General features: G+C 45.7%; 1 protein-coding gene and 1 long non-coding RNA gene across 2 annotated transcripts in view; one reads left to right on the forward strand and one right to left on the reverse strand.

Moving 5' to 3' along the window:
- The first annotated feature begins 636 nt into the window (after positions 1 to 636).
- Positions 637 to 24,427, forward strand: part of CSPG4 (chondroitin sulfate proteoglycan 4) — an 87,051-nt gene continuing 63,260 nt past the window's right edge. Inside the window, exons 1-2 of the mRNA XM_069765667.1 lie at positions 637 to 782; positions 5,567 to 9,124. Of these exons, the coding sequence (XP_069621768.1) occupies positions 687 to 782; positions 5,567 to 9,124 (3,654 nt within the window). The 5' untranslated portion in view covers positions 637 to 686. The remainder of the gene's footprint in view (positions 783 to 5,566; positions 9,125 to 24,427) is intronic.
- LOC138676408 (uncharacterized) overlaps positions 8,174 to 24,427 on the reverse strand; it is a 94,993-nt gene continuing 78,739 nt past the window's right edge. Inside the window, exons 2-3 of the long non-coding RNA XR_011320780.1 lie at positions 11,242 to 11,611; positions 8,174 to 8,306 (exon numbers count right to left, since the gene is read on the reverse strand). This is a non-coding gene — a long non-coding RNA (uncharacterized lncRNA). The remainder of the gene's footprint in view (positions 8,307 to 11,241; positions 11,612 to 24,427) is intronic.

The following is a 24,427-nucleotide window of genomic DNA, read 5'->3' on the forward strand; positions in this document are numbered from 1 at the left end:
TTACAAACAATGATATTATACTTTGGATTTATAAAGTTATCGTAACTCTGTATCGTCAGCATTCAATGTATATTTAGCAGACAATTTTTCTAACTAGTTTTCAAGATGTCTGATTGCAGTCAATGAGTTGCTTACATTGGGAGGTTTAAAAATCTGTCTCTGGTCATGGGATTAGCACAAATGCTGGGCTGAATAAAGAGGACCTGTCACTTAAGTGGAGCTAGTCGTGGAGAAGCTGCTGGGAACCTGCCTCTTGGACTAGCCACTCAAGAAGTTTGGTCCCCGGCCGGCTTATAAAGTGAATGATTTCTCTGAAACGCTGCAGCATTTTACATTAAAACATGCCTGCCTGAAACGAGGGATCCAGACTCTCATTCCGGCTGACCGTAGTATGGACAGCATGAATCAGCTGTCAGATACCCTTTAAAACTGTAAGGAAATTGGCACAGAATTAATATTGGGAAATTGCATAAATAATCACTATACAATTAGTAACCTATATATGTTTTATTTATTGGGAACATTTCTGTAAAGATTCCGTTATGCATTTACTGATCTATTTTGTGATACTGTAACTGCTTGACTTTTAATCCAGTGATCACTAAGCATATTTATCCGTTACTCTTACAGGACAGGAGAATTCGGAAGACCCTGACCCCCGGGGAGTTACAGACATCAGCTTGCATATGACATTTGTGTCATTTCAGAATTCGGGTCTGCTATTCCTTGCATCTGGAGAATCCCAATACTTACTAGTAGAGCTGGTCAATGGGACAATCAGGGTGAGTGCGTGCGCTGTGCGGAGACCTGCTCAGCTTCATTCACCAAAGACCTTTCTGCTCAACTGAATCCATGGGGAATCATATTTGATGCTAAGACTTTATTCATCTTCTGAGCCATTTTAAAGACGATCTGTTGTAGTAAATGCTTGTATTCTGCTTTTCGTCCTGGGAAAATTGATAAATTGATATCTGCAGAATACCGTTCCCACCCTCATTAAGTCCTCATTAATACTCAATCCTACATTTAACAAAAACCTCAAGTGATGAGCTGGAATCTAAGTTAGTATGCATGAATTATTTAGGTGAATGTTCACACTGGTCACTAAACAGGCACAACCTAAGATAAAAACAAAATGAGCAAATACCCTGCAGTAAATGAATAAATAGTAATAGTGCATGAAAATAACAGGGCACTCAGTTAACACAATTTTGATTAAAAAAAGTAAAAGCCATCCAACCACATCAAGGTGACAGTCCTACATTTGTCAAAATGTTACTTTTTTTGTATTTTATTTTACATTTTGTATATTTTGTTATACATATGATATACGGTACTTATATGTCATAAAAGACTTTTGAGGTTATTTACACATTACATATATTTTTTGTATAGAAAACTTCCCCTGTAACGAACCAGTCTAGATTGCAGAAGGAAAGGCGTTAAATCCGCGCCTGCTTTCACAATGGCACAAGTTCAATAGCATTATCCTGACAAAACAGCTACCGAGACAACACATGAAATACAGCAATAAAAGCTGAGCATTACTGTATTTTAATGCTTCAGGGAATAACTTGATTTCCCTTGGAAATGAACAGTTGGGCATGTCTAAATCCAACATGCCCCATCCTTCTGTTCCCCGACTTCTGCCAGCTTTAGAGAGACAGAAAACACTGAACTCACTAAATATACTTTTAAGATCTACTGAAAACAAACAAAAGAACAGATGGCAAATGGTCCCTGTGATATTAACAGGTACAGATGTAGCGGAGCATAATGAGTCATAATATCATGTGTTATATGTGCATTTTACAAACTTTTTGGGTCATCTTACTATATTACCATAATACAGAGCTCCGCTGCATCTGTATATAGAAACATGAGGCGGCTATAAACACATCCCAAAAAAAGAACATTTATCTCTGAACCAACAAAAACACAGGCACGACAAAAAAGGATATTACCAGAGGGAAAATCCTAACAAAACACACTGCTTCTTATGGGAACCGTATGAGGCAAATACACACATTCACAAGGTCTGAAGCGCTCATATTCCTGAAGATGTGCTTACTCACTGAGAGGCACAAACACAAACTTCCGCTATAAATCAGTTTGTTCCTAGAATCTTAATTAAGACCAAATGTGGGATACAGAAACTGTCCTCAGCTGCCCCCATCTGTCCATATACATGTGTACACACATTTCTTCCCGTAAGTTTCCTACAAGGAGAGCTAAACACAACAGCGGGTCTCCTACTAATAATAAGTTCTCCGAAATTAAAATTGTTGTCTACTGAAAACAGTCAGAATTCGCCTTTCATTTTGCTGGAGGGTAAAGCGTTTTGTAGCAGGGTTTCCTGGAATCTAGAAGCCGTCTTTTATAAAGGTAAAAAAAAATGGTTAAATAGTAAAATTCCACATAGAGAAGTATAATTCCCTATACAGAGCGCTCCCCTATAGGAGGGTGCAGGCAAACTGAATTGTATGATTTATCTGGGGTGAATTAAGGAAAGGTAATTTGGAGCTATCAGAATTTCTGCATAGAGATCCCTATAAGGCCGGGTTCACACTGCGCTAGCAGCAGCCCGTTCAGCACATACGCTAACGGGCTGCTGCTAGCGCAAGTGCCGACGTTACATGGCGCTAGCGCAGATAGAGCATCTGCTAGCTCTATCTGCGTTAGCAGTGACGGACCTGGAAATGCTGCAGCCCACATCTCCGGGTCCGTCACTCAATGACGACACATCCCTAGCGCATGCCCATTGTGGGCGTGCGCTAGCGATGCGTCCGACATTGCAGTCAATGGCGGCCGTAAAGGACTACGTTACACCACGTTTATGCCGCGGTGTAACGTAGTCCGTCTAACGGACTGCCTTGACGCAATGTGAACCTGTCCTAAGGAATTCTAGACCAACTTCTATACCATATAACTTTATAGCTTTCTACCCAAGGTCACTATTCTACACTATGAACAATCTATAATTACAGGTATTAATGGGGCTATCTAAAACATTAAATAAGCATTATGTTGCCCTTGAATTCCCCACTACTCCAGCACCACTGCTATGGTGGTCTTCACCAGCGCTGCAGCCAATCGCACACCTCATCATTGATACAGTATGGCACATGATTAGTGAGTTCAGTGAACAACAGCCACAGTGGCTGACAGATGGGAAGTTAATGATGACATCACGTCGTCACACCCTAGTTGTGGGGGATTGAATGAGTAAGTAGTGCTTAGGCTACGTTCACATTAGCGTCGCGTCGCTGTTGCGTCGGCGACGCAGCGGCGACGCAGCGGCGACGCGCCCCTATGTTTAACATAGGGGACGCGTGCGTCTTTTTGCACGCGTTTTCCGACACGTGCATCGTTTTAGACGCTAGCGTCGGACGCAAGAAAACGCTACAAGTTGCATTTTTCTTGCGTCCGATTTCGTAAAAAAACGACGCACGCGTCGCAAAACGCGCGCGTTTTTGCGCGCGTTTTTCCGTGCGTTGCGTCGCCGACGCAGGGCGGCGCAACGCTAGTGTGAACGTAGCCTTATTACATTATTTTAGAACATTCCCCCTACTCTTTCTTTTATTTTCAACAATCCCCAAAAATTCGCCAAAACTATTAGGTTGGGTTTATGTAGCGTGTTTTACTACATTCAGTGGCCTCGTTGGGGCTTCCACCAAACCCAAACGCAAAAAGGGATTTGAGCGTACATTGACTATAATGAGGCACGTGGCGTCACGTGTGCTCTGTCGGGCATCATTTTCGGCTGTATACACCTAGTTGAGGCAGGCAGCAAGACGTAATAGGCTATGTCTCTAATAAGTGTATATGGTCAAAAATGATGCAGAGCACACAGTGACTCCACCTGTAGGATAGAAGTCTGACGGAGCCACTAAACATAGGAAAAAATGCAATGTGAACCCAGCCTTAAAGACATCCATCCTGGAATTTTATATATTGATTGTTAACATGCAACCTCCCATGGCCATTATGAGCAAGTGACAGTGTTATTCCTTACATCATCACTCTAGAACCACCAGAGTTACCACAACCACTTCAACCCAACAAAAGTATGGCAGAGATAATATCTCTCTAGGCCCATGGAAAATGTGTAAAATATACATGTACATGACTGGCAAAGGGAAACTAATGGGTGGCATTTTTCATAGGTTCCAAAACCTTTCTTCTAACCCCGACATTGACCCATTGTTTTAGGCATGTCATTTGCATCTAGTTCAATGCCATGTAAATAGATAGTCCCACTTGCACATCTGGTCACATGACTTTACCAGATGATTCCCTCGAGTTTTTTTTATTAACACTGTATCGGTGAATTAAAATCATTCACTACAAAGCACAATAAAGTGTCGAATTTTGATTTCCCTTTTAAAACAAAAATGTGATTGGTTGGCTCCTGTCAAAACTTTTTTGTTTAAATAGCTTTATTCATGAGTATAAAAACTAGTTCACAAAAAGTGGAGCTCCGGCTCAAAGCAGCCATAGATTTCATTCCTCCAAGCTTAGAAACCCTTATTAAAGACATTATTTGATTATTTGTTCCGGGCCACTTTTGCTTGCATTCATGTGTACCCAAGAGGCCCACATTAGAGTATGTACACACATCATTTTTTTTTTTTTTGAGGCAGTAAAAACAACTACGGTAGTTTTACTGTAAAAACGAATTCATGAAACACAACACTTTTGTGGAGTTTTAAGGGTATGTTCACACAATGTCTTTATCAGTTGGATTCCACATGGAATCTGGCGGAAAAAGCGCCGCAAAAATGAAACATAATGCCCAGCAATTAAAAAAAATCTATATTTTACTGTACACATGTTCAGTCTTTTGTTATTTCTGTTAACTGCTTCGGGATTTGCAAACCGTGAGGCAGATAAGAGAAAGTAGCATGTCATTTTTCGAGTAGCTTGTAAGGCGCCCGTTGTTTACAGTGGAAAGTATCAGAAAGAACTGCCATCGGTAAAACTAAAATGGCTTCACCAAGGAAACCTCAGCAGGTCTGCCAGCATCTTAAAGACATCGTATGTACATACCCTTAGGGTATGTGTCCACGTTCAGGATTGCATCAGGATTTGGTCAGGATTTTTCATCAGTATTTGTAAGCCAAAACCAGGAGTGGAACAATTAGAGGAAAAGTATAATAGAACCATATGCACCACTTCTGTATTTATCACCCACTCCTGGTTTTGGCTTACAAATACTGATGAAAAATCCTGACCAAATCCTGATGCAATCCTGAAATTATTTTCTTCCACCAGGTGTTTTTCCAAAATTTGAAATGGAATAAAATGCTCAAAAGACTTAATTTATGAACACCAAAGAAGCTTTACAATAGAAATAAATAAGAAAAGTCTTTCAATAATTTTTTTAGCAATTTTTGAGACTTTTTTTATGGACCCTAAAATATTTGTGTGCATATATTCTTATTGTATACACAGGAGTAATTAATTTGAAACTTCATGCTATATTATTCACAGAAAAGTATTTGTTAATCGATTGAAAGTGATATACATTTAACTGAAATGTTTTTTTATTATTATTATTTTTCAGACTCGTTTGAAAAGAGGCACAGAAGAAACCATTCTGAACTTGCCAAAATGGATTATGCTAAAAAATAGTGAGACCCACAGAATAGATTTGCAGGTTGCGGAGTCTCAGATGTCTTTAACACTGGACAACTTCACTAATATTTTGGATCTCTCATGGACCAAACAGAAGCTTTTCACATATGACAGTATTTTGCTTGGTGGAATTGGTGGAAATAACACTCCAGATCATTTGGAAAATATTCCTACATTTAATGGCTGTATAATGGAAGCGAAATTTGATAAAATGGATTTGCTTTCTGGTTCTTTTCCTCAAGTAGAATTTTATGGACAATGGGATTTGTGTCACTCAGAATTTCAGACTAGTAAAACTGGATCCTTTGGGTTCCTAGGACCACGCTCATTTCTAAAGTTTCCAACTTGGGACATGAAACCACATGGATCCATAGAAATAACTTTGGAGACTTCTAGACCAGGACGTGCACCTTTGATTTACCAAGCAGGACCACAAAAATCTTACTTATATATTGAAATTGCTGGTGGTCACCTCCAGGGTGTGTTTGACACTGGAATGTCAGCTATAAAATTTCAAAACTTGGTGTACATTAGTGATGGCCAGATCCATACTATTCACATTTCTGTGGACAGTTCCAATATACAGCTGACTGTGGATAAAACTTCCACCCAGGTCTCTCTTAATAGTATCCGTCAAAAGTGGAATTTCCCTGGTGATCTTTATCTTGGTGGTGTGGATGACATCACTTTAGCAAAGATGCGGGAAGGTCCTCTTGGTAATATTTTCATTGATGATATGGAGTATAAATCTTTTTCGGGATGCATTATGAACTTAAGGATTAACTCTAAAGATATAAAAATACAGGATGCTTTGATAAGTAAAGATATAATAAATGGTTGTCATGAATATGATGACTATGCAGAATATGAAGACTATATCACTCCCATTATTTCCACCACAACTGCTCCAACAATTTTTGAGAGTCTTTTTGACATTTGCAAGTTGGAGCCCAATAAAGCCAAAATAACATTTCTTCTGAACCCTAAGCCAATCACAGTAGCCAAGGGGGGATTTGCAGTTCTTGAATGGAAACATGTTAACCCAACAATTGACTTGGACAAAGCTGGTTTACGCCAATCTCAGCTGGTTTTTAGTATAGTTGGCAGCACTCAACATGGTCATTTGGAGCTTGGGATACCAGGAGGTGACACCAGAAAAAAATTTACAATGCTGGATATCAGCAGTCACAGAGTGAGATACATCCATGATGGGTCAGAGTCATATAAAGACCAACTAAAGCTCGAGATGTCATTAGCCAGTGGAATAAATGTCCCTGAGTGTCTAAGAAAGGCCCAGCTTTTCAATCTTACAATAAATATTTCTCCTTCTATTTCTACGCCTGTTATTCACTTTCCCAGAGGAAATACATTTTGGATTTTGCCTTATGGACAGAAAGTTTTATCACTGGATGATATCAAGATTACAGACTCAGATACACCTTGTGATTTGCTGACAGTGTATGTTACTGGTAATTATGAGCAAGGACAATTTGAAATACAGGGGAAGCTTGGAGAATCTGTTCATCAATTCTCCTGCAAGGATTTGGAAACAAGTCGAGTGATGTTTGTACATAAATCTGGACATGAGTCCCATCTCACAATTCAGGCCAGTGATGGAACTTCAAGAACTCCTCCAGAGCTGGTCAACTTTCTAATAGTGGCGCCTTTAATAAATATAACTCAGAATGCAGTTGTCGTACACCAGGGAGCATCTGTGTTAATCACACCATCCAACCTACCTGTAGTCACCAATGCAGATGAATTGGGAATGGAAATTACCTATCAACTGCTTGATATCCCTAGGCTAGGTATGGTACAGACACTAGTGCCTGAAGAAGGTTGGAAAGAAACAGATACCTTCAAACAAGATGATCTGGAAAGATCTGGCGTAAGGTATCTCAGTGCTGATTCAGAACTTCAAGAAGAAGAGTTAAGTGAAGACATGAAAATTCAACTAAAGTTAGGTACACAAGTAGTGAGTAATAACACATTTAAGGTCAAAGTAAAAAGGTCAAGTTTACAGATGAGGAGGATGATTCCTTTAAAGTTAGGAAAGAAGCGAGAAGTGAACTTTACAGACAAACATTTGCAAGTGGATACAATCATGAATGACCAAGAACTAGCATCATTCATATACTTTATTATTCAATCACCACGGAAAGGAAATCTGCTGTTGGATGGAAGGAGGATAATGGAAGGATCCCGTTTTACCCAGGAAGATGTGAACAATAGGCGTGTCAGTTTTACCGCAACAGTGCGAAATACCATAGAGATGGAGGACCAGTTTCAATTCCAAGTGTTACATAACAGCAGGAACTCCCCAGTCTTTACATACAAGATTGTAATTGGTGTAGATCCAGATGCTCCACAACTTACTAATCAACTACTGTATGTATTAGAAGGTGAAGCAGGACTTATAACCCAAGATCACCTTTTTATAAAAAGTAGCAGAAGCACCAATTTTATTTATGAAGTAATTGATGGACCTCAACATGGCATGTTACTTCGAAAGGGAAATCCCCAGTCAGGTCAAGAAGAAGGAATAGCAGAATTTACTAATGATGACATTCTTGAGGGTCTTCTCTTTTACGAGCATGATGGTTCAGAGACCACTGAGGACGATATACCATTTGTAGTTTTTAGGCAGCTTGAGGGTAGTGCTTCAGACACTAGTGGGGAAGGAGAGGAGAAAGAAGAGGAGGTGGTGAGAGATGTTTTTCGTGTATCTATTCAGCCTGTTAATGACAATGCACCTAAACAAATAGTACATAAGGTATTCAATGTTATTCGTGATGGACAGAAGTTGTTGACTACCAATGATATTGCATTTTTAGACACAGATTCAGGTACAACAGACTCACAAATAGTTCTAGTCAGACACGGGGTGTCATTTGGAAGAATAGTATTTGTGGATGACCCATCACTTGTTGTTATGAGATTTACACAGGATGATATCAGAAGGCACAGAATTCTGTTTGTCCATAGCGGTCCTGACCAAGGTTCAATACAATTACAGGTATCTGATGGTCTACATCATCTTACCACTGTTTTAGAGGTCCAGGCATCTGATCCATATATTCACATTGCCAACATTACTGCACTTAATGTGCTGTCAGGAGGAGAAGGAACTCTGACACTCGCAAACCTTAAGATTGAAACCAACTTGGACTTGCGCACAGAAGATGACATAAAATATTACATCAAAACTAAACCAAGGTGGGGAGAGGTTTTAAAGGAAGAAAAACATATAGAATCGTTTTCACAACAGGATTTAGCAGATGGACTAGTAATTTATCGGCACAGTGGAGAAGGTGGTAACAGGGATCATTTCAGGATTTCTGTTGAGGCCAACCAGGTAGTAGCTGTAGGTGACATCAAGGTAGAAGTAATCTCTGATTCCCCACCTGTGCCACTGAATGTGATACATAATGAGAAAGTATATGTCTTTCAAGGTGAAGCAGCGGAAATCAGGAAGGAGTATCTTTTGGTGAGTATTTAAATATGCATGTTTTATATTTGTATTAAGCACAGTATTATGACCTTAGATTGGCTCACAGGTCTCCTGCATGTGACTTTCCAGCTGAGGATAGTAACAAAGGCTATTGTGCTTGGTTGACATCAAGCATGTCGTAGAATTCATTAGAAGCAATTTTACAAAGCAATAAAGTATATACTGTAAATGTCAGTATAATGCATGTCGTTTCAGAACTTCTAAACCTTGTTCATATTGTCATAACAGCCACTGTTACAGAGCATATCTTAGACAGTAAAAAAGCTCCTGCCACTAGAGTAGTATTCACATGGAAGAATATGACAGTTGAACTAGATCTAAGAGGAATGCAATTTAATTTTATATGTGAGCAAATCTACAGCAGACATTTTAAGGCTTTGCATGAAACCTATCAGAAATAGTTTCTCAAAAGACTTTTTTTTGTAAAATGATAAAATGAAAAGTTTCATTTACCTATTTTAGCTAGTCATATTGTTTTTTCTATGTCACCAGTAGCACAGCAGAAGTGTTATTTAATTGCTTCTACTTACTCTGTCTCAGTCTAAGCATCGCTGCTGACAAATGCAGAAAACAGTGTCAACTTATTGCATCTTTTCTAGTGTGCAGTGTGAAAATGGTATATTTCTATATTACCGTACTTTAAGTAATATAGAAATATACAATTTTCACACTGCCCACTAGAGAAACGCAATAAGTTGACACTTTTTGTTTTCTGCAGTTATCAGCTGTGCTGTTTAGACTGGGACAGAGTAAGTAGAGGATGAGCGATTAAACAACACTTCTGCTGTGCTACTGGTGACATAGATAAAACAATATATTTATATTAATTTACACACGTGGTCAAAATTGTTGGTACCCCTCGTTTAATAATAGAAAAACTCACAATGGTCACAGAAATAGCTTGAATCTGACAAAAGTAATAATAAATAAAAGATCTATGAAAATGAACAAATGAAAGTCAGACATTGCTTTTGAACCATGCTTCCACAGAATTAAAAAAAAAAATAAAACCCATGAAATAGGCCTGGACAGAAATGATGGTACCCTTAACTTAATATTTTGTTGAACGAACTTTTGAGGCAGTCACTGCAATCAAACGATTCCTGTAACTGTCAATGAGACTTCTGCACCTCTCGACAGGTATTTTGTCCCACTCCTCAAGAGCAAACTGCTTTCGTTGTCTTGTGTTTAAAGGTTGCCTTTTCCAGACGGCATGTTTCAGCTCTTTCCAAACATGCTCAATAGGATTTAGGATAGGGCTCATAGAAGGCCACTTCAGAATAGTCCAATGTTTTCCTCTTAGACATTCTTGGGTGTTTTTAGTTGTGTGTTTGGAGTCATTACCTGTTGCAAGACCCATGACCTGTGACTGAGATCAAGCTTTCTGACACTGGGCAGCACATTTCTCTCTAGAATCCCTTGACAGTCTTGAGATTTCATTGTACCCTGCACAGATTCTATACACCCTGTGTCATTTCTGTCCAGACCTATTTAATGTTTTTTTGTATTATTATTTCTGTGGAAGCATGGATGAAAAGCAATGTCTGACTTTCATTTGTTCATTTTCATAGATCTTTTATTTATTATTACTTTTGTCAGATTCAAGTTATTTCTGTGACCATTGTGGGTTTTTTTCTTATTAAACAAGGGGTACCAACAATTTTGACCATGTGTGTATATGTTATATATATATATATATATATATATATATATATATATATATATATATATATATATATATATATATATATATCAGATGTATCTATGGTTGCTAATGTACAATTATCAGCATTTCATTAAGTTTTATACTTTTATTGACAAATACATCAACATTTTGTCAAGACTCAATATTTACTATGATGACCCTTATTTTTCAAAACATTTGCCCCTTTTCCTGGCAGCTGAATCTCAACTTCTGCGCCAAATTCTGACTGATGACAACTTATTTTTACCTAATCAGTGCTTGGAGTTTATCAGAATTTCCGTGTTTTTGTTCACCACCCACTTTTTGAAGATTGACCACAGGTTCCAAATGGTATTGAGATCTGGGATATTTCCTAGCCATAGACCAAAAATGTCAATATTTTGCTTACCAAGCTACTAAGTCTCACTTTCGCCTTGTGGCAAGTTGCTCCATCACACTGGAAAAGGCATTATTCATGCCGAAATTACTCCTGAATCATTGGTGCAAGTTGCTCTTGGATGATGTGTAGATACCATTCTTTATTAATGGCATTGTTGCTAGGCAACATTGTGAGAGAGCCCACTCCTTTGAATGAAAAGCAACCCCACGAGGGAATCATGTCAGGATACTTTACTGCTGACTGGACATAGGAATCTAGGTAGTGTTCACCTTTCGTTCCAGATGTTCCAAATAGTCTAGTAGGGGGCTGCATTGAAATAACTTCATCCCAGTCCTTTGCAGTCCAATGCCTTTACTTAGGTTAACAAGAAAAATTGTATCTGGAGGATGTAAGAAAAAAAATTGACATAGCAAATTAATCCCCTAATTAAAAAAATATACTTTAGTAATATTAATTAAAAGTCAGAACAAATGATAACAATACCCCAAAACACAAACTCAAAGAAAGGGGTAGGAGAGAGAGACTAATTTTACCCGGCACAATAGTCACAATCAAATCTTCATTGGTATGGTGTAGGGTGACCAGAGTAGAAGGTAGGGATGAAGATAAAGCTTTCCCTTAAATGCAACCCTAAATACATTTCCTACCTAGTAGCGGAGGTTGGTATCCTGGATCAATAACGCAATATGGCTCCCTCTCGCTCCACGTCGTCTCCCCCTAGTAGACCCTGAACAAGCCCCATCCTACCATATCAATCTTTCCTAATAAAAGATCCCCCAACAGGAGGGGACAAAATTCATATCCATATGGAAATAGCAAAAAAATAGTTTAGTAAAGTATATTTTTTAATTAGGGGATTACTTTGATGTGTGAGACAATCCCTTCACTTCCTGCAAAGGTATTTTCTTTGAAGAAGCTCCCTTAAGACTGTTTAAGTCATCTGGAAGACAGACTGCTCGGAGAAGAAAAGGCGAGGACTACTACGAGTCCTGTGTCATGCCAACAGTAAAGCAATCTGAGACCATTTGTGTGGTATTGAACACTGCCATGAATAATGAATGGTATTTAAACATCCTCCAAGTGCAACTTTTCTAAATAATCCAGGAGCTTTTTGATAATGAACAATGCTTTTTCCAGCATGTTGGAGCACCATCTTACAATGCAAAAGTGATAACTATGTAGCTTGGTGAACAAAATATTGACATTTTGGGTCAATGGCCAGGAAACTCACCAGATCTCAATACCATTTTAACCTGTGTTCAACCCTCAAAAAGATGGTGAACAAACAAGGCAACAAAAATGTTAATAAGCTCCAAGCACTGATTAGGCAAGAATGGGATGTCATCAGTCTGGGCTTGGCCCAGAAAATGATATGCAGCTGTAAGGGTGTAGTGCAGAAGTCTTGAAAAATAAGGGTCATCGCTAGTGTTGAGCGATACCTTCCGATATCGGAAAGTATCGGTATCGGTTTGGATCGGCCGATATTCAAAAAATATCGGATATCGCCGATACCGATACCCGATCCCAATGCAAGTCAATGGGACCAAAATATCGGAATTAAAATAAACCCTTTCTTTCCTTGTAGGTTCATTCTACATGAAGGAAAACAACTAAGAATAATGTAGGATGTATGGGGGAGGTGGCGGAGACATTAAAGGCAATGAGGATTAGTCCAATCAAATAGAATAGCATGATTTTTTTTTTTTTTAAAGACGTTCGGATTGAAAAAGATATTGACTATGTAAATTTTTTTTATTTTGTCAGATATTGATGTTTCACTATTCCACGACCTTCCCCTTCTTTTTTTTCCTTTTCCCACACTTTCATCTTCATCATCATCAGCATCTTTGACATCAACTTCTTCACCTTATTCATCTTCTTCTTCATCTTCTACCTATATTTTTTTTTTTATTACATTCTTCATATTCATTTTCTTCAACTATTATTATTCTTCCTATTCTACATATTCTTTTTATTCCACTGTTATTATTCTTCCTATTCTACTTCTTCATCATATTCTCATTTGTGACAGGCATTCCCGTAGTTGTTATCTATAAAAGTTGGAAGATTACACCTTCCGTTCTGCCAGTCACAAAAGTTACATTTGTCCGCGTTCAGTTTGGCCTGCAGCATCAGGCTTTATCCAGGGGCACCACGAGGAGGAACGGACTCACCCCCATACACTGCTTAGTCTTCTTCTGCATATAATTTAGATAATATCTTTTGCTCTGATATTAAGTCTTATGCTTAATGTTCTTCTGCTCTTTGTTCTGCAGCCTCTTGTTCTTCTGCTTCTCGGTCTTCCATGTTGTCGTCTCCAGGGTCGTCGTCTCCAGTGTCGTCATCTCCGCCGTCGTCGTCTCAGCCGTCGTCGTCTCCGCCGTCGTCGTCTCCGCCGTCGTCGTCGTCGTCGTCATCGGGGTGGTCTTCCGGGTCGTCGTCATCGGGGTGGTCTTCCGGGTCGTCGACGTTAGGGTCTTCAACTTGGAAATGTAGCAGAAGGTACAAGAAGGCTGAGAAAATGCCAAGAACCAGCTGATGGAACTGGAACTCGGATGGCTACCCGAAGGTTCAAGAGCCTATGGAACTACCGAGGACCAGCTGACGTTACTGGAACCCGGTTACTAAGCAGGAGGTACCCGTGCTAAAAAGCACTACCAAGGACCGCCTGACGTTGGCGGAACTCGGATACCCAGAAGGAGGCACCTAAGCCAAAGGCTCTGCCCGGAACCAGCTGACGTTACTGGAACCAGGATGGGGAGCAGAAGGTACAAGAGCAAAAGACACTGCCGAGAACCAGCTGACGGTACTGGAACCCGGATGGGTAGCCGAAGGTCCAAGAGCCAATGGAACTACCGAGGACCAGCTGACGTTACTGGAACCCGGTTACTAAGCAGGAGGTACCCGTGCCTGAAAGCACTACCAAGGACCACCTGACGTTGGTGGAACTTGGATACCCAGAAGGAGGCACCTAAGCCAAAGGCTCTGCCCGGAACAAGCTGACGGTACTGGAACCAGGATGGGGAGCAGAAGGTACAAGAGCAAAAGACACTGCCGAGAACCAGCTGACGGTGCTGGAACCAGGTGGTGGACCCGAAGGCCCACAGGAGAGGAGAGAACAGCTAGGCCGCGAGGCAGCCGCAGTTACCGAACCCCAACAGTCCTACAGGGGGAGCTGGGCCTACTGGCACTACAGAACCAGCCTTGACTACCAGTTCACGCAGCCCACATAGGAAGCTCCTAAACTGGAGGCACCCTGGAGTTGGCTAACTCGACCGCACCACGACGGGGCAAGCATAGGCGTCTCAGTGAAGTTGACACAACCCGGAAACAGCTGACGGTGCTGAAACCAGGCTTGGCACGAGGGAGTACCTGTGACAAGAACACTGCCGAGAACCAGCTGGCGGTGCTGGAACCCGGATGCGTTGCCCCAGTGTGCAAGAGCCAATGGCACGACCGAGGACCAGCTGACGGTGCTGGAACCCGGTTACTAAGCTGTAGGTGCCCGCGCTTAAAAGCACTACCAAGGACCGCCTGGCGTTGGCGGAACTCGGATACCCAGGAGGAGGCACCTAAGCCAAAGGCTCGGCCCGGAACCAGCTGACGGTGCTGGAACCAGGTGGTGGACCCCAAGGCCCACAGGAGAGGAGAGAACAGCTAGGCCGCGAGGCAGCCGCAGTTACCGAACCCCAACAGTCCTACAGGGGGAGCTGGGCCTACTGGCACTACAGAACCAGCCTTGACTACCAGTTCACGCAGCCCACATAGGAAGCTCCTAAACTGGAGGCACCCTGGAGTTGGCTAACCCGACCGCACCACGACGAGGCAAGCATAGGTGTCTCAGTGAGCTTGACACAACCCGGAAACAGCTGACGGTGCTGAAACCAGGCTTGGCACGAGGGAGTACCTGTGACAAGAACACTGCCGAGAACCAGCTGGCGGTGCTGGAACCCGGATGCGTTGCCCCAGTGTGCAAGAGCCAATGGCACGACCGAGGACTAGCTGACGGTGCTGGAACCCGGTTACTAAGCTGTAGGTGCCCGCGCTTAAAAGCACTACCAAGGACCGCCTGGCGTTGGCGGAACTCGGATACCCAGGAGGAGGCACCTAAGCCAAAGGCTCGGCCCGGAACCAGCTGACGGTGCTGGAACCAGGTGGTGGACCCCAAGGCCCACAGGAGAGGAGAGAACAGCTAGGCCGCGAGGCAGCCGCAGTTACCGAACCCCAACAGTCCTACAGGGGGAGCTGGGCCTACTGGCACTACAGAACCAGCCTTGACTACCAGTTCACGCAGCCCACATAGGAAGCTCCTAAACTGGAGGCACCCTGGAGTTGGCTAACCCGACCGCACCACGACGAGGCAAGCATAGGTGTCTCAGTGAGCTTGACACAACCCGGAAACAGCTGATGGTGCTGAAACCAGGTTTGGCACGAGGGAGTACCTGTGACAAAAACACTGCCGAGAACCAGCTGGCGGTGCTGGAACCCGGATGCGTTGCCCCAGTGTGCAAGAGCCAATGGCACGACCGAGGACTAGCTGACGGTGCTGGAACCCGGTTACTAAGCTGTAGGTGCCCGCACTTAAAAGCACTACCAAGGACCGCCTGGCGTTGGCGGAACTCGGATACCCAGGAGGAGGCACCTAAGCCAAAGGCTCGGCCCGGAACCAGCTGACGGTGCTGGAACCAGGTGGTGGACCCCAAGGCCCACAGGAGAGGAGAGAACAGCTAGGCCGCGAGGCAGCCGCAGTTACCGAACCCCAACAGTCCTACAGGGGGAGCTGGGCCTACTGGCACTACAGAACCAGCCTTGACTACCAGTTCACGCAGCCCACATAGGAAGCTCCTAAACTGGAGGCACCCTGGAGTTGGCTAACCCGACCGCACCACGACGAGGCAAGCATAGGTGTCTCAGTGAGCTTGACACAACCCGGAAACAGCTGACGGTGCTGAAACCAGGTTTGGCACGAGGGAGTACCTGTGACAAAAACACTGCCGAGAACCAGCTGGCGGTGCTGGAACCCGGATGCGTTGCCCCAGTGTGCAAGAGCCAATGGCAGGACCGAGGACTAGCTGACGGTGCTGGAACCCGGTTACTAAGCTGTAGGTGCCCGCGCTTAAAAGCACTACCAAGGACCGCCTGGCGTTGGCGGAACTCGGATACCCAGGAGGAGGCACCTAAGCCAAAGGCTCGGCCCGGAACCAGCTGACGGTGCTGGAACCAGGTGGTGGACCCCAAGGCCCACAGGAGAGGAGAGAACAGCTAGGCCGCGAGGCAGCCGCAGTTACCGAACCCCAACAGTCCTACAGGGGGAGCTGGGCCTACTGGCACTACAGAACCAGCCTTGACTACCAGTTCACGCAGCCCACATAGGAAGCTCCTAAACTGGAGGCACCCTGGAGTTGGCTAACTCGACCGCACCACGACGGGGCAAGCATAGGCGTCTCAGTGAAGTTGACACAACCCGGAAACAGCTGACGGTGCTGAAACCAGGCTTGGCACGAGGGAGTACCTGTGACAAGAACACTGCCGAGAACCAGCTGGCGGTGCTGGAACCCAGATGCGTTGCCTTGCCTATTAAAGATTGTCTTCCTAGAGCCCCAACTAGCGGTGTTGGAGCAAAGGGTAAGCAGGGGGAGATGAGTGTAGGCCGAAGCCTGCACTGGAGGCAGCTTTGTGTCTGCGTTGCGTTTGCAGGACACTTTGCCGGCTACACACTGGGGGAACAGCTGGCGTTGCTGAACCCCACTAACACAATGGCGTGTGTTTTTCTCTGTGCAGCTAGCACTTGCGGGCAAAAACTAGCGATGTTAGAGCCCGTGTTGAAGCAGGAGGAGGAGGAGAGGAGCAGAGTGTAGGCCGAAGCCTAGTTGAACCAATTTCAAAGGAAACCTTTAACCCCCCCCTCAGGTGTTACAAAGTACAAGAGACACACCTTGTGCAGTATTAATGCTGCACAAGTGAAAGGTTGCTCTATTAATTTGTCTACTTGCACACGCTGAATGAAAGACATACACAATTTACCCCATTCTACAGTCAAACTGTAGTGGATGCGTGACTTGGTTTTTTGATGAGACGCAGCACAGGTGTCCAAAATAACGCCTTGGTGCTTGGCGCAGCTTCCTGAGCGTTGTTATTTGCTGTACAGGAGTCTGCGCTCTTGTGTTATCCCTTGGCAATGCCCTGTTAGCGCTGCCCATCTTATGACATCATTTCATGTTGGCCGGTGCGGTTAACGATGGCCATAAATCCCAGACCCACAGTGTCTTTTCATAAAGCCACACTGCGGTGCTGGGATTCGTGGCCTTGAGCAGTAAATATTTTGGCCGCTCACACACGTCCTTACACCTGCTTCAGACTGGGCGGCCTCTGCTGATCCCTTCTCGCATGCCGCGGCCATGAGGCTGCACAGTCTGAAGAAGGCGGAAGGAGATGAGTTAAGACAGGCGAAGATATGCACTGCTCGTGCCCATCAATCACACCCTCGCAGTCAAAATAATTAAGACAACGAGGAGCATTTTATTCAGGCAGGGCGGACGAACAGGCGCAAGTAGCCAACCAATGATGTCAGAAGACGGGAAGCGCTACCAAGGGGGGTGCTGCGTATCATTAGAAAGGAAAGTCACACCTCAGGGACAGTGGAATGGTCTCAAAGAGACACATTTTGTACGTGTTGAGTTCCACGTGGGCAAGGAGAAAACATCAGCCACCTTGTACAAATGCAGCAGTACTGCTGTACAAGGTGGCTGTTATACATAGAAACACCTGGGGGTGGGGGCCAGGCTCCCTTCAATTTCAGTTCATGTGCCTGCGTGGCGTTTGCAGGTCACGTTGCAAGCTGCACAGCAGGGGAACAGCTGGCGGTGCTGAACCCCACTAACACATTGGCTGGTGTTTTTCTCTGTGCAGCTAGCATTTCCGGGCAAAAACTAGCGGTGTTTGAGCCCAGGGTCAGCAGGAGGAGGAGGAGAGGAGCAAAGTGTAGGCCGAAGCCTGCACTGGTGGCAGCTTTTGGTCGGTTGTGCCAGCGTGGCTTGTGCTGGACACGATGCCGGCTACACAGCGGGGGAACAGCTGGCGGTGCTGAACCCCACTAACACATTGGCTGGTGTTTTTCTCTGTGCAGCTAGCATTTCCGGGCAAAAACTAGCGGTGTTTGAGCCCAGGGTCAGCAGGAGGAGGAGGAGAGGAGCAAAGTGTAGGCCGAAGCCTGCACTGGTGGCAGCTTTTGGTCGGTTGTGCCAGCGTGGCTTGTGCTGGACACGATGCCGGCTACACAGCGGGGGAACAGCTGGCGGTGCTGAACCCCACTAACACATTGGCTGGTGTTTTTCTCTGTGCAGCTAGCATTTCCGGGCAAAAACTAGCGTTGTTAGAGCCCAGGGTCAGCAGGAGGAGGAGAGGAGCAGAGTGTAGGCCGAAGCCTAGTTGAACCAATTTCAAAGGTTACCTTTAACCCCCCCTCAGGTGTTACAAAGTACAAGAGCCACTCCTTCTGCAGCATTAATGCTGCACAAGTAAAAGGTTGCTCTATTAATTTGTCTACTTGCACAAGCTGAATGCAACACGTAGACTATTTAGCCCATTATACTGTTAATCAGTAGTGGAGGCGTGACTTGTCTTTTTAAAGAAAAGCAGCACAGGTGTCGAAAACAACACCTTTTTGCATGGGCGCAGCTTCCTGAGCGTTGTTAGTTGCTGTACAGGAGTCTGCGCTCTTGTGATCCTTTGGCCATGCGCTGTGAGCGCTTCCTGTCTTATGACCTCATTTCATGTTGGCCGTTGCGGTTAGCGATGGACATGAATCCCAGACCCACAGTGTGTTTTTAAAAAATCACACTGCGGTGCTGGGATTCGTGCCCTGGTGCACTAAATATGTTTGCCGCTCACACATGTCCTTACACCTGCTTCAGACTGGGCGGCCTCATCTGATCCCTTATCGCCTGCCGCGGCCATGAGGACACCCAGTCTGAAGAAGGCGGAAGGAGATGAGTGAACACAGGCAAACATATGCACTGCACATGCCCATCAATCACACCCTCGCTGTCCAAAAAAATAAGACACCGAGGGGCGTTGTTTCGAGCAGGGGAGATGCACAGGCGCAGCCAGCTAACCAATGATGTCAAAAGACGGGCAGCGCTAACAAGGGTGGTGCTGCGTGTCATTACAAAGGAAAGTCACACCTCAGGGACATTGTAATGGTCTCTAATGAGACACATTTTGTACGTGTTGAGTTCCACGTGGGCAAGGAGAAAAAGTCAGCCACCTTGTACAAATGCAGCAGTACTGCTGTACAAGGTGGCTGTTATACATAGAAACACCTGTGGGTGGGGGGCAGGCTCCCTTCAATTTCAGTTCATGTGCCTGCGTGGCGTTTGCAGGTCACTTTGCAAGCTACACAGCAGGGGAACAGCTGGCGTTGCTGAACCCCACTGACACATTGACTGGTGTTTTTCTCTGTGCAGATTGCATGTCCGGGCAAAAACTAGCGGTGTTAGAGCCCAGGGTCAGCAGGAGGAGGAGGAGAGGAGCAAAGTGTAGGCCGAAGCCTGCACTGGTGGCAGCTTTTGGTCGGTTGTGCCAGCGTGGCTTGTGCTGGACACGATGCCGGCTACACAGCGGGGGAACAGCTGGCGGTGCTGAACCCCACTAACACATTGGCTGGTGTTTTTCTCTGTGCAGCTAGCAGTTCCGGGCAAAAACTAGCGGTGTTTGAGCCCAGGGTCAGCAGGAGGAGGAGGAGAGGAGCAAAGTGTAGGCCGAAGCCTGCACTGGTGGCAGCTTTTGGTCGGTTGTGCCAGCGTGGCTTGTGCTGGACACGATGCCGGCTACACAGCGGGGGAACAGCTGGCGGTGCTGAACCCCACTAACACATTGGCTGGTGTTTTTCTCTGTGCAGCTAGCATTTCCGGGCAAAAACTAGCGGTGTTTGAGCCCAGGGTCAGCAGGAGGAGTAGAGGAGCAGAGTGTAGGCCGAAGCCTAGTTGAACCAATTTCAAAGGTTACCTTTAACCCCCCCCTCAGGTGTTGCAAGGTACAAGAGCCACACCTTGAACAGCATTAATGATGCACAAGTCAAAGGTTGCTCTATTTAATTTTGCTCCTTGCACACGCTGAATTAAACACGTACACTATTTAGCCCATTATACTGTCAAACAGTAGTGGAGGCGTGACTACTAGTCTTTTTAAGGTGACGCAGCACAGGTGTACAAATTTACACCTAGGTGCTGTGCGCAGATTCCTTACCGTTGTTATTTGCAGTACAGGAAACTGCGCTCTTGTGTTATCCCTTGGCAATACCCTGTTAGTGCAGGCCGTCTCATGACCTCATTTCATGTTGGCCGGTGCGGTTAACGATGGCCATAAATCCCAGACCCACAGTGGCTTTTCCTAAAGTCACACTGCGGTGCTGGGATTCGTGGCCTTGTGCAGTAAATATGTTCGCCGCTCACACGTCCTTACACCTGCTTCAGACTGGGCGGCCTCAGCTGATCCCTCATCGCATGCCGCGGCCATGAGGCCGCACAGTCAGAAGAAGGCGGAAGGAGGGGAGTGAAGACAGGGGAACATATGCACTGCTCGTGCCCATCAATCACACCCTCGCAGTCAAAATATATGAGACAACGGGGGGCGTTGTGTCGGGCAGGGGGGACGCACAGGCACAGCCAGCCAACCAATGATGTCAGGAGACGGGCAGCGCTAACAATGGGGGTGCTGCGTGTCATTAAAAAGGAAAGTCACACCTCAGGGACATTGTAATGGTCTGTAATGAGACACATTTTGTACTTGTTGAGTTCCACGTGTGCAAGGAGAAAAAGTCAGCCACCTTGTACAAATGCAGCAGTACTGCTGTACAAGGTGGCTGTTATACATAGAAACACCTGGGGGGGTGGGGGGCAGGCTCCCTTCAATTTCAGTTCATGTGCCTACGTGGCGTTTGCAGGACACGTTGCCAGCTACACAGCAGGGGAACAGCTGGCGGTGCTGAACCCCACTAACACATTGGCTGTTTTTTTTATCTCTGTGCAGCTAGCATGTCCGGGCAGAAACTGGCGTTGTTTGAGCCCAGGGTCAGCAGGAGGAGGAGAGGAGCAAAGTGTAGGCCGAAGCCTGCACTGGTGGCAGCTTTTGGTCAGTTGTGCCAGCGTGGCTTGTGCTGGACACGATGCCGACTACACAGCAGAGGAACAGCTGGCGGTGCTGAACCCCACTAACACATTGGCTGGTGTTTTTCTCTGTGCAGCTAGCATGTCCGGGCAGAAACTGGCGTTGTTTGAGCCCAGGGTCAGCAGGAGGAGGAGAGGAGCAGAGTGTAGGCCGAAGCCTGCACTGGTGGCAGCTTTTGTTCTGTTGTGCCAGCGTGGCTTGTGCTGGACACGTTGCCGACTACACAGCAGGGGAACAGCTGGCGTTGCTGAACCCCACTAACACATTGGCTGGTGTTTTTCTCTGTGCAGCTAGCATTTCCGGGCAAAAACTAGCGGTGTTTGAGCCCAGGGTCAGCAGGAGGAGTAGAGGAGCAGAGTGTAGGCCGAAGCCTAGTTGAACCAATTTCAAAGGTTACCTTTAACCCCCCCCTCAGGTGTTGCAAGGTACAAGAGCCACACCTTGAACAGCATTAATGATGCACAAGTCAAAGGTTGCTCTATTTAATTTTGCTCCTTGCACACGCTGAATTAAACACGTACACTATTTAGCCCATTATACTGTCAAACAGTAGTGGAGGCGTGACTACTAGTCTTTTTAAGGAGACGCAGCACAGGTGTACAAATTTACACCTAGGTGCTGTGCGCAGATTCCTTACCGTTGTTATTTGCAGTACAGGAAACTGCGCTCTTGTGTTATCCCTTGGCAATACCCTGTTAGTGCAGGCCGTCTCATGACCTCATTTCATGTTGGCCGGTGCGGTTAACGATGGCCATAAATCCCAGACCCACAGTGGCTTTTCCTAAAGTCACACTGCGGTGCTGGGATTCGTGGCCTTGTGCAGTAAATATGTTCGCCGCTCACACATGTCCTTACACCTGCTTCAGACTGGGCGGCCTCAGCTGATCCCTTATCGCATGCCGCGGCCATGAGGCCGCACAGTCAGAAGAAGGCGGAAGGAGGGGAGTGAAAACAGGGGAACATATGCACTGCTCGTGCCCATCAATCACACCCTCGCAGTCAAAATATATGAGACAACGGGGGGCGTTGTGTCGGGCAGGGGGGACGCACAGGCACAGCCAGCCAACCAATGATGTCAGGAGACGGGCAGCGCTAACAATGGGGGTGCTGCGTGTCATTAAAAAGGAAAGTCACACCTCAGGGACATTGTAATGGTCTGTAATGAGACACATTTTGTACTTGTTGAGTTCCACGTGTGCAAGGAGAAAAAGTCAGCCACCTTGTACAAATGCAGCAGTACTGCTGTACAAGGTGGCTGTTATACATAGAAACACCTGGGGGGTGGGGGGCAGGCTCCCTTCAATTTCAGTTCATGTTCCTGCGTGGCGTTTGCAGGAAACGTTGCCAGCTACACAGCAGGGGAACAGCTGGCGGTGCTGAACCCCACTAACACATTGGCTGGTGTTTTTCTCTGTGCAGCTAGCATGTCCGGGCAGAAACTGGCGTTGTTTGAGCCCAGGGTCAGCAGGAGGAGGAGAGGAGCAAAGTGTAGGCCGAAGCCTGCACTGGTGGCAGCTTTTGTTCTGTTGTGCCAGCGTGGCTTGTGCTGGACACGTTGCCGACTACACAGCAGGGGAACAGCTGGCGGTGCTGAACCCCACTAACACATTGGGTGGTGTTTTTCTCTGTGCAGCTAGCAGTTCCGGGCAAAAACTAGCGGTGTTTGAGCCCAGGGTCAGCAGGAGGAGTAGAGGAGCAGAGTGTAGGCCGAAGCCTAGTTGAACCAATTTCAAAGGTTACCTTTAACCCCCCTCAGGTGTTGCAAGGTACAAGAGCCACACCTTGTGCAGCATTAATGCTGCACAAGTAAAAGGTTGCTCTATTTGTTTTGCTCCTTGCACACGCTGACTAAAACACGTACACTATTTAGCCCATTATACTGTCAAACAGTTGTGGAGGCGTGACTTGTCTTTTTAACGAGACGCAGCACAGGTGTCAAAATTTGCACCTAGGTACTGGGCGCAGATTCCTGAGCGTTGTTATTTGCTGTACAGGAGTCTGCGCTATTGTGATCCCTTGGCCATGCGCTGTGAGCGCTTCCTGTCTTCTGACCTCATTTCATGTCGGCCGTTGCGGTTAGCGATGGACATGAATCCCAGACCCACAGTGTGTTTTCAAAAAATCACACTGCGTGGCTGGGATTCGTGGCCTTGTGCAGTAAATAGGTTTGCCGCTTACACATGTCCTTACACCTGCTCCAGACTGGGCGGCCTCAGCTGATCCCTTATCGCCTACCACGGCCAGGAGGCCGCACAGTCTGAAGAAGGCGGAAGGAGATGAGTTAAGACAGGCGAACATATGCACTGCTCGTGCCCATAAACCACACCCTCGCTGACAAAATAAATATGACAACGAGGGGCGTTGTTTCTAGCAGGGCGGATGCACAGGCGCAGCCAGCTAACCATGATGACAAAAGACGGGAAACGCTACCAAGGGGGGTGCTGTGTATCATTACAAAGGAAAGTCACACCTCAGGGACAGTGGAATGGTCTCAATGAGACACATTTTGTACGTGTTGAGTTCCACGTGGGCAAGGAGAAAAAGTCAGCCACCTTGTACAAATGCAGCAGTACTGCTGTACTAGGTGGCTGTTATACATAGAAACACCTGGGGGGGTGGGGCCAGGTTCCCTTTTAATTTCAGTTCCTGTGCCTGCATGGCGTTTGCAGGTCACGTTGCCGGCTACACAGCAGGGGAACAGCTGGCGTTGCTGAACCCCACTAACACATTGGCTGGTGTTTTTCTCTGTGCAGCTAGCACTTCCGGGCAAAAACTAGCGGTGTTTGAGCCCAGGGTCAGCAGGAGGAGGAGAGGAGCAGAGTGTAGGCCGAAGCCTGCACTGGTGGCAGCTTTTGTTCTGTTGTGCCAGCGTGGCTTGTGCTGGACACGTTGCCGACTACACAGCAGGGGAACAGCTGGCGGTGCTGAACCCCACTGACACATCACCTAGTGTTTTTTCTGTGTAGACAACACTTCCAGGTGGCAACTGACAGTGTTGAAACCCAGGGAATCAAAGAGGAGCAGAGTG

Source organism: Ranitomeya imitator, chromosome 4, assembly GCF_032444005.1.
Source record: "Ranitomeya imitator isolate aRanImi1 chromosome 4, aRanImi1.pri, whole genome shotgun sequence".
Taxonomy (NCBI): domain Eukaryota; kingdom Metazoa; phylum Chordata; class Amphibia; order Anura; family Dendrobatidae; genus Ranitomeya; species Ranitomeya imitator.